Genomic DNA, 10,872 nt, shown 5'->3' with positions numbered 1-10,872 from the left:
AGGAGCCGGTGGGTCCACGGCGTTAGCTGTCCGGGGAGCCACACACAGAGGCCACAGGTTTCACAGATTCGCCCTGCGCCAGCGGGGACGAGGGGAGCAGGGGCTGCGGGGCTGGAACACCTCATCCAGGCCGACGACAGGTACCAGCCAGGCGTTGACAGGGTCCAGTGAGTGCCGAGAAATAAAGAGGCGCGACTGCTGCGTTTACCCCGGGGGCAGTGGCGCTTACGCCAGAGAGGTGGAGCTGGGGCGTGGCAGAGGTGAGCTGGGATCCCCGATAGGAGCGGGGACAAAGTTTTCCCATCTTGTTGTTTCATTCATCCCCAAAACAAACACATGCGCGAGCCAGGTAAGCGTCTTTACGACAATACGCGCTAAAGCTCATGGGAAATGTAGGCTTCATTCCGGCAAAACACTACCGCTCTTGTCCAAATGGTCGCCAAAATCAACTCAAAATGAAAGTTCCTTGTAGGGGCTTTAATATCCAGATGTTCAGGTTGAAGTTTACACCGGGAGCTGAATTATCTGCAGAGGTCTCTTCCTCTCCAAAACAAATGGACCCAGTGATTTAAACTGGTAAAAACACTGATTATAGCAGTTTCAAGTTAAATCGGTGGTTTTACGACACTGCTTGTTGCAGATGGGCCCGAGTTCATTAGCAGTTAAGAAGAAAAATGACAATAAGACATTTTTAATATGATTGAAAGTTTATAGTTTTTTTTTAGTTTATGGAGAAGGTGCATATAATTTTGTTACAGATTGCTATTAACTATTTAACAAAAACAAAAAAAAACAAAAAACAAAAAAGAAAGAAAACCATGATGGAAATATATATATATAGCAAATGGTACCACATTTAGTTGAACCTGTGTTCTTCTTTGAACACAGGTGTATGTCTGAGGGAAAGGGCCTGTTCTCCACCCAGCACACTGTCAGAGGGCCCATTCTCCACCTATTGGGCCCCACCGCAACAGCACCACCCGCACTGTCTATATTATGTCCCTGCTATGTAGAAACATGATGGGGAACCTGGGGATCTGCATAAACTAGGACCCACTCCCTGAATAAAGCAGCTTTTAAATTTATAAAATCAGTATTGTCCAGACAGTCTCTTTGCAGAGAGGCTGCTTACTAGGTCGGACGATGCAAAAATGAAGTGAATGACCCTGTCAAAAACCAGTCAGGTTTGTCCATTCTAGGCCACTGTAGAAACATGGTGGTGAAAAATTGTGCTCTCCATGGTTGAGGTCCCGCCCCCTATGTAAATATAAATGGCTCATTCTAAGGTACAGCTACTTTTACTTTGAAGTGATTATACACTAAAGAAAATAAATAATTATTATATTATATTATATTTCTGCCAAAATATCCCCCTGAATCATACACAGTGGACCTTTACAGCTGAGTCTTTCAGTGGTTGGTTCAGTGGCAAAACAATGTTTAATTTCTATTTATTTTAACCTATTATAAGCCAATAATTAAATGATGCTGACTTTGTGAGTGAATTTATTATATGCTCACATTTCATTGCAGAAAGTTCACCCACAAAATGATACTGAATAAGTCATCAGTCTCAGGTGAGGCCTTTTATATCATTTATAATACTTCATGTTAAAGTACACGGTATTTAGAGAACACTGCAGCTGTTGCGTGTTTTCCTACTGTCCTACTGTGAGCACAGTGTTGCATTCATGCTGAGCAGGCTGGGGCTGCAGCCTGAATGAAGCACACTCTGTGGTGTTGCACGACAGTAAAGGTAGCTTCTGGTTACAAACTTTGGACCAATCAGGACGCTGCTTTGCTTTCCTGCAGCAGGAGCAACAGAAGTTCAACCTGGACCGCTTCACGAAGAAACTATCTGCTCCAAATTCAAACTGACAATGCTTTATTATCCACTTCCGCTGACATATATCTGACAGCCAACTAGTTGTCATTGAAGGAAACATTTCCGAGTAATGACAATGTTGGGTATGTATGTGCCAGACAGATTTTCCCTGAAATCGTCAAAGGTCCAGGATGGAATCGGTCTGTACACGGCGAGGCGAGTGAAAAAGGTTTGTTGTTTCTGACTGGGCAACTTTGTCGCCGACTTTACACGCGAGGAGCGTTTTTATGTTGCTTTTAAAGAAATATAAACGTTGTGGGAAGTTTTTCTGTCCGCCGTTTTCCTCATAGCCTCTGTCAAAGTCTCAGTCTCAACCCAAGGCTCCTCTGACGTGAAGTGCCACGTAGCTACAGTGACTCCAGTTGTTTCTCTCGTTCACTACATAACAATGTATTCATGTCGGTACAGAAGGGTCGCGCGGGTGTCTCGTGAAGCAACACACTGTACATGGATGTCACCTTCAGCTTAAAGCTCCCAGCTTTTAACTTTTTTACAGAGACATTTCCCCGGTGCTGTCAGATGTTTAGAGAAGGCGCATGAAGTGGTGAAAAGTCTCAGAGGATGAATGGGTTCATGTAACATGTAGTGGTGATGTGTTCACGTCCAGCAGGCTATTGTTATTTAAATCTGTGGTGCTGTGGTAGAGCAAGCTGAGGATGAACATGAATGCAACACGAAGAGCACATTGTTTGACCACGCCCCCTGCATTTTTTGGCACTTCTGGAAGGTCAGAAGGAAGAATGTCCAGCACTGAAGGATGCATTCATATGTCACATTAATCAGTAGGCGTGCCCACGAGCTGCCCACAGTGCAAATATCATTGTTTGGACAGTGTACCGGAGTGTATGAGCGCATGTGTAATGTTTTGATGTAATTCATTTTGGATGCCGGTTTCTTTTTACAATGGCATCATGTCTGACCAGTGGTCCCTGTGTTTGTTTTAAAGGGAGAAAAGTTTGGCCCCTTTGCAGGTGAGAAAAAGCTGCCCAGTGAGCTGGATGAAAGCTCGGACACCAGGCTTATGTGGGAGGTGAATACACACACACACATACACATTTTCTCATGTATTTTTTTACATTGCTCTGTAAAGGTTTTACAATTCAAAGAGGTTAAAAAGAACAAAATGTCATTCATAGGTGACTTAATGTTGTTTCTAGTTAAGATGTTCATATAGCACAATAATAATAATGATAATACATTCTATTTAAAAAACACTTTTTATGGTACTCAAAACCCTGTTTCCACCGAGCAGTACGATACGCTACAGTTCAGTGCAGTACGCATTTTTTTCTGTCTCCGCTGTGAAAAGTTGTGGATGGTACCAATGGACTCGTTCCGTACTGTCCCCATTTTTGGTCCCCCCTCTGTTGGGGTACCTAGCACACAGATCTGGTACTAAAAGGTGGCTCATGTAACCACTGTTCATACCGTGGAGAGTTTTATTAGTAAACTGTAACTGTAAGTTAAAGGATGTTTTGCTGCCTCTCACAGCAGCTGGAGTCTGAGAAAAAAATAATTTAATTCACTGGGCCGACTGCCGGCGACTTTTAAGGTGGAATGTTTACTTGTAATGTTACACATACTTGACGATGTGAATCCATCAGCACACCTTAAATTTCACTGTGACAACTTTGACCATCACTTTAGTTTTTATACGACATACACTTTTAGTAATGAGTGGATCTTCAAGCATTTAGTCACATAATTTCGACTGGGTCATGTGAACAGCGTATATTCTAATCCTCACTCTGAGGGAAAAAAGCGTCACAGACCGTCGTTCCTGCGGGCTCTGGCAACACTAAACCCCTGAGCTTGCCTGAGAAGGACTAAATGCACAAACCCACCATTTTTAAATATCCCATGGAGAGAGACTCTCACTGCAGCCTGTTTTATTTTGCTCTGAAAATGTGGGTGTGCTGCCTCGTTCTGTGGACGATAAACAAGGTGCAGACTTCCATCTGTGCCACCAGTGATGAGGAAATACAGTGAGTGCTGGACGGAGCAGTGAGTGACAACAACCGCGCCCACATTTAAGAGTACTGTTTGCGGTGGAAACACTAGGGTCTAGGTACCATGTCTGAAGGGTTACTGTTGGTTCCAAAGGTACCATACTGAAAGTGTTGGGTGGAAAGTTAAAGTTTCACACAATAAAAAATCAATGGTGTATTAAATATGTCATGTGGTAGTGAAAACAACAGTGTGTAAGATTTCAGGAAATGTATTGGCTTCTATTGGTGAGGACTGCAGATAGCAACCAGCTGAAACTTCTCCCAGTTAGAACTTCTTCAGTGTTCTTTGTTCAGGAGGTTTTTACTGGGAGCTGAATTATCCACAGAGGTCTCTTTGTCTTCAAAACACATGGACCAGGGGTCTCATTTATAAACATGGCATACGCACAAAACGAGGCCTGAAAGGGTGTTCGCCACTTCCCACGCAAAAGTTGTGATCTATAAAAACAGACTTGATGGGAGAAACTCTGACCCATGCTTATGAACTTATGGAGACGGGAAATTGGAAGCCTGATTGTAGAAATTGTTTAATATTTTTTGGCACATGCTACTTTTGGCTTTTGGCTGTATGTACATTTGTAGTATGGATCCTACACACTGCTTATATATGAGAATTTGGTGATTAAAACCAGCAAAAACACTGAATAAGTGTTTCTGTTACACTGTTAGGCACGTAGCAGACAGTCTGCTTGCCTCATGTGAGCTCACCTATTTTCTCTGATAACTTAATGTGTGCTCACTGTATTTCTGATCCAGATGTTCAGGAGGTTTTTAACGGGAGCCAAAGTATCCACAAAGGTCTCCTCCGCTCCTAAACAAACAGACCAAGTGATTAAAACTGGTGAAAACACTGAATGAAGCAGTTTATAGTTATAAATCATTGTTTCTCTGACACTGTTTGGCACGTCGCAGACGGGCTGTGAGCTCAGCCCATGCTCACCTTTTTTCTCTGATAAATTAAGATCCAGATGTTCACGAGGTTTTTACCGGGAGCCACATTATCCACAGAGGTCTCCCCCTCTACAAAACAAATGGACCAAGTGATTAAAACCAGTAAAAACACTGAATCAAGCAGTTTCACATTTAAAAAAATCAGTGTTGTCCAGAGGCTGTAATTGCAGAGGGGCTGTTTACTACAGTGAAAAATTACGTTCTCCATGGACAAGGTCCTGCTCCCTATGTAAATATAAATGGCTCCATTCCATTGCTGCCTATATATTCCCCTAAATCCCACACAGAAAGGACCTTTAAGAGGTGCATAAAGCATGATGACGATACCCTCACACGTGTAAAACCTGTATTTAGTATTTAATGTTGTAATTAACAGAGAACAGTAAATAATCTTGCAGCTTGCACAAAACACATCCTTTATTGTCAGACAGCTGTGAAAGAAAGACACAGCTGCTTGTAAATATGTTCACAGTTTTTCTGTGATAAAGAGAACATTTAATTACATTGCAGATCAATTAACCATACTGGCTAATTTACACTGACTCATCTTATGTTGTAGGGAAGCCATTGATGGCAACCAGTGAAATAAATTCTGTGATGTAGTTATCTGTAGCTGCCACATTGTGAGGTAGCAGCCGGTGCACATGATTAGGTGTTTGTATGTAAGGCCAGCAAGCTTTGATGAACAGAAAACACACCATGAAACCAACAAGAGACAAAGAAGAATCAGTCGTTCTCTTCTGACAACTCACGCAGTTATTGTGTTGTTTTTCTTCCAGGTCCGTGGCAGTAAAGGAGATGTGTTGTATATTCTGGATGCTAGTAACCCACGCCATGCCAACTGGCTGCGGTTTGTCCATCAGGCGCCTTCACAAGAGCAGAAGAACTTGGCAGCCATACAGGTACATTTCCTCTCAGCGGACCATGAATCCCTCAGACTTACCTAAAGAGTCAGACTAGGAAGACAATGATACTTTTTACAGGCAATACACATCTGTCAGGACCGGCTAATGATTTTTTTAAAATATGGGGCTGTGAAGAGATCAGTGAGAGAGATTTTTTTTAACTTAAACAGAAAGAAAATATTGGAGTGTTGTTAATTTTCTTCATAATTAAAGTCTAAAGAGTGAACAGACTCTTTTCAGCCTGGAAAACCAACATCTGAAAAGTCACTTTTGTCAGCTGCGCACGTCAAAATGGAAGCACTTTGTTGTGTTTGCTCAATATGACGTACTACATGACCACATGAGTTTAGTTTTACAGATCTCCTAAGTATTAACTGTGCTACATTGGTCGGTGGCGAGAGCGTGAGCTGAAAAGTGACACAATCCCAGCATACTGATTCTGGGAAATTTCCCCCCTTGCACTCCTGTGCGAAAGACAAAACAGATTGTTTTCTCGTGATGGAAGAAAAATAGAGGGGGAATGAAGAGAAGATGAACAGTTCAGGTCTCAGGGTAAAGTTCCTGCCATTAATGCGCAAATGCCCAAAGTGATTGGTCGTTTAAAGGTCATCACATGTGTTAAAGCTCTGTTTTCCATCAGCAGTGACATTTATTGTGCAGCTTTCCTCTTCTTAATCATTATTTATGTATATTTAGAATCCCATAGTTAAAACAAAATGACTGTTTGATTTTATTATCATGACCTTTAAGGACACGGAAGTTAATGACAACATTTTTAAGGGGTTTGAGCTTTTGACCTGTGGCCTTAATCAGGCTGAACAGACTGTTGTCTGGGTGTAATTAGTTCAACCTCTAGCCAGTCTCGATCGTTACTCAGTGTGCATTACCATAAATGGTTATTTTAGTAAGAATGCTTTTCTCATTAGGTACATTCTTCTCAAATATGGCAGGTGCAGTTCTGCCAGTGCTCCATGGCATCATTATTACTGTGTGATTACACCATAATAACCATTAGGGCATTGGTGCTTGATACTTCCAAGGTATCGACTGAAATAACCCAAGTAGTATTGAAGCTTGTCCAGTCAAACGATACCTGCATTTGATCCTTTTTGTACCCAGATCTAGAAATAAAAGATTTTTTGCTCACAGCCTATCACAGCAAGCTTTTCTTGATTTAATGAGACATGTGATTGGCCCACAACAGCAGCTACTACAAACCCATTCTGTCTGTCTAGGCAGCTCAGCCTACTGAGATGCCACAAAAACGTTTGCAACATCTGTGGTGTCTGGTGGCCTTTGACAAAAGTAAATGCCTCCATTCACATGATGAGTATTGAATGAAGTATAAGAAAGGTATCAAATGAAGTACTCTATTGTTATCAGTATCATTTTGAAGGTACTGGTATTGGTTTCAGTATTATAAATATTTAAATAAAACCTAACCCTAATAACCATGTTGTTGTCTCCTAGGATGGGGAGAACATCTTTTACCTGGCTGTGGATGACATTGAGACAGACACAGAGCTCCTGATAGGCTACCTGGACAGTGATATGGAGGAAGAGGAAGAGAAAGAAGAGGAGGAGGTTGTCAAAGATGACGACGAAAACAGCAAAGATGCAAAGCATCTTGTCGAAATGGGTACAGTGGAGTTATGTTGCCTTATTTGTAATCCTGACCACTGATAGTTAAAGGAGCTCTATGTGGTATTCAGAGCATCAATACATAAGCAGAGAGCTATTTGCTGTGTAAAGATATATTGGAGCAATGGCGTCCTGAGTAGAGAATGAAGTTACGCTCCCTCTGTGTGTGTTGTAATCTGAGCTTCTCTGTTATTTGTTGTGGTAGACTGTCCAACTGCACATGTGTGTTGGTGCATGAGTTTCCCTGCGTGTGTATCCCACTGGCTAGCTAATTTCTACCACTGTGCACTGTGCTCATACTCAGGTTTGGTGCCTGCTGTTAAAAGCATTTAGTGTTTTCCACATCATGAGAATCTGTTTGTGATAGCGGGAGGTGGGATCAGCTGTTTTCCTCTCTCTGCCCGGGTAGCCTGATCTAACACAGCAGCAGCGGCTAACATCCAACTGAGCCGTTAAATGCTTTCAACAATTTCACTCTGACACCGGTACAGTTCGACTCTGTTGTTAAACCTGTAAATAACCTCTAGGTGATGATGCTAACGGTTAGTTGTGTCACTCTTGCAGCAGTAGTCTCATGATAAACAGTGAGAGCGTATCAGTATGCTGTGTGCAGCTCTACAGTGAAATGAGATTTTGCCTGTTTTTAAGTCTTCAATTTTGTCTTAACGTTGTGGTGATTGGACCAAATTGCAAGGTCACGCAGAATTCAAGGGGAATGGCTGCATTTGCTTTCATTGTTGCAACACCCTGGAGGAACTGACTTTTAGTGCTGTTAGCATCGTTAGCTCCTAGCCACCACCTTAGCCACCTCCATGTTGGCAGCCGTGTGCAGACAGCCTCTGATATGCTCTGAATATCGCACAGATCTTTATTAGTTTATCATTTATATTCTAATGAAAACCAAACAGAAATGACCACATATTTGCCTCTCAGATCTGTGCTCACTGCGCGTTTGCCACGTCTCCACAGAGCTAGTCATAAAGAAAGAGGACCACCCCTGCTTGTTGTGTGAGAGCAGCTTTCCCAGCGAGGAGATCCTGGCCGCCCACCTCCAGAGTCTGCACCAGAGGCCCAGCACAGAGGAGAAGGAGTTCAAATGCAAAAACTGTGGCAAGAAGTTCCCCATCAAACAGGCTCTGCAGCGCCAGTGGGTTCTCTGTTCCATTACTGAACTGGTTGTAGTGTTGTTTTATTTCAAACTTAACTGTTCTAACAGCAAATCTGCAGGTCTGAAAAAGTATTTAACCCATTTGGCAGGTTTTATATTATATGTGATGGTAAAGAAATTCTTTGCTTGTTATACAAAAAAGGCATTGCTTAATTCAGGAGGAGGATGATGCAGGTTCCATGTAATATAATTGGACATTTTATTAAAATGTGCTTCCTTGCTGAGATGTAAATGAGGAGATTGATACCACCCGCATGTCTGTGTGTTTATTCTGAAGCTGGAGCCAGCAGCCAATTAGTTTAACTTAGCACTAAGTCAGGATACTGGGGAAACAGCTTGCTTGGCTTCATCCAAAAGTAAAATAAATCAACCAACCAGCACCTTTAATTAGATTTAATGAGTTAATTTGTTAAAAAAGTATTGAAGATTTCTGTATTTCTCCTTGACACCGTTGATTTGAAATTTAGGGTGAAACCTGATAATCAGATTTGATGATAATTTAAGTAAGATCAATTTGTCCTGTATCCTCCTTGACATTTTCTTTTGTTAAGCCATCACCTACATGTGTTGCATTTCCTATTTGGTGCCTAATTTGTTTTTATTTTGAATCCTTCCCCAGTGTTTTGCATTGCTCGGAGTCAGTGGACCCGTCAGGTGACTCTAAAGCACGCCAGTGCTCCCTCTGCCACAACACGTTCAGCTCAATATCCAGGTAACATGCTATACATTGCTGAAATTTATTAGCTGTGAACAGTATAATGGACGCATGCCATCTACCTCCCTAAAGGCCCAGACACATCAAACCGACATCAATGAATTAATGGTGAGGAAGGCTGACTCTTGTGTCACCTTATGTCTCCTGTGTCTGCCAAAAAGTCGCACTTGAATACACCACAAAGACACAACAGCCGACGGCCAACTAGCATGTACGTTCTGAGCCTGCATGAGAGGAAATAAGTCTCCATTCGTATTCGTCATTCAAAAAGGGAAACGAAGACGGAGAGGACAGATTCAAGACGCTAGTTAGCCAGTTAGTACAATAATAACACAGCCGTTTGCTAGCAAACAATAACACAAATAATTATGAACCATCTGTGCTAAAGAGCTCAATGACTAAAACGCAATCTTGCCTGATAGAACAAGTTTGTTTCAATCTCACACCGTCTTGACTTTTGTTTACTTTCCTCACTTCCATTTTTCTTCTCGTGCATCGAGCTGAACTGCTGATGCGAGTGATTTCATTCACCGATGGGCTCCGCCATCTCCGACGCTGATTCAACATACTGAATTGGGCAGAAAAAAAAGATGTGCGCCAGTGGTGCAGGACACACTGCAAACTGGGGTGACAGATGCTCACAGACGGCCCAACATTGAGCATGTGATGTCTACATTTGTGTTTTTGTGTGAATGTTGTATAATGCAGCAGCTTTGAGTCCAAAACAAGTTTTCCTTTGGAACAGTAAAGTGTACCTTACCTTACCTTACCTTACCAACTGCTGGCTTGGTGTGTCAGGACCCTAAGATGCACAGTTAGATTAAGTTATTTCCTCCCCTCGCTTCTCCTTCTGTATCTTGTGTGTACAGTTTTGAGCAGCATAAGGAAGCCTGTAAAGGAGATGCCAGGTTCATCTGTAAAGCAGAAAGCTGTGGCAAAAGATTCAAGAGCAAGGACGCTCTGAAGAAGCATAAAGGAAATGTTCACACAGGTTGGCATCTCTGTCTCTCCCTGTATATCTCTCTGTGATTTTCTCTCTCTCTCACACATATTCACATGCACAGCACTTTTCCTTTTTTTCAACAAGTCACGTAATGAAGTTAATTGTCCATTAGCAGCCTCAGCACTCAAGGAAGCGCAGTAACAGTACTTGACCTCGATCAGTTAAAATCTCTGCAATGTTGAGACACATCTCTAATTACTTGCGCTGCATAATTGCTGACCTGTGTGTTCTGGGGCGGCTCACTCCTTCAGATAATTGGACCTCCATAGCTATTTATGATGGGATGTAGGGCAGCGGGGATCTGCGCAGCCTTACACGTGAATCAAGTATCAACCCGAGATTAAGACATTCATCTCAGAGGCTGATGGAGTTTAGATCCGGCCCTTTATGTTTTACCAATGTGGTCAGGATGAGGAGTGTGTGTGTGGGCGAGAGGGGAAGTGGATCAGACTCGTCAGATGTGGGTCATGCGATTCAGATGGGGATAAGGGGAGGGTCCCAAAATGGTGGGATGGTGGGATCATTTGGGGCAGCAATGAGGAGAGTTAAGGGTCTTTTTTTTTCTGTTGCTCTGTGATGATTGTCTTCAAATTGT

The 10,872-nt window shown here is 42.4% G+C and overlaps 1 protein-coding gene across 1 annotated transcript in view; it reads left to right on the top strand.

Annotated features, from left to right (window-relative positions):
• The first annotated feature begins 1,777 nt into the window (after positions 1–1,777).
• The window catches only part of prdm5 (PR domain containing 5), a 55,484-nt gene continuing 46,389 nt past the window's right edge, over positions 1,778–10,872 (top strand). Inside the window, exons 1-7 of the mRNA XM_049588820.1 lie at positions 1,778–2,054; positions 2,832–2,915; positions 5,625–5,747; positions 7,221–7,389; positions 8,361–8,538; positions 9,179–9,271; positions 10,144–10,265. Coding sequence (XP_049444777.1) covers positions 1,956–2,054; positions 2,832–2,915; positions 5,625–5,747; positions 7,221–7,389; positions 8,361–8,538; positions 9,179–9,271; positions 10,144–10,265 — 868 coding nt within the window. The 5' untranslated portion in view covers positions 1,778–1,955. The remainder of the gene's footprint in view (positions 2,055–2,831; positions 2,916–5,624; positions 5,748–7,220; positions 7,390–8,360; positions 8,539–9,178; positions 9,272–10,143; positions 10,266–10,872) is intronic.

The sequence above is a fragment of the Epinephelus fuscoguttatus genome, linkage group LG10 (assembly GCF_011397635.1).
Source record: "Epinephelus fuscoguttatus linkage group LG10, E.fuscoguttatus.final_Chr_v1".
Taxonomy (NCBI): Eukaryota; Metazoa; Chordata; class Actinopteri; order Perciformes; family Serranidae; genus Epinephelus; species Epinephelus fuscoguttatus.
Note: the sequence above shows the minus strand (reverse complement) of the source record. Positions and strands in the feature narration are given on the sequence as shown.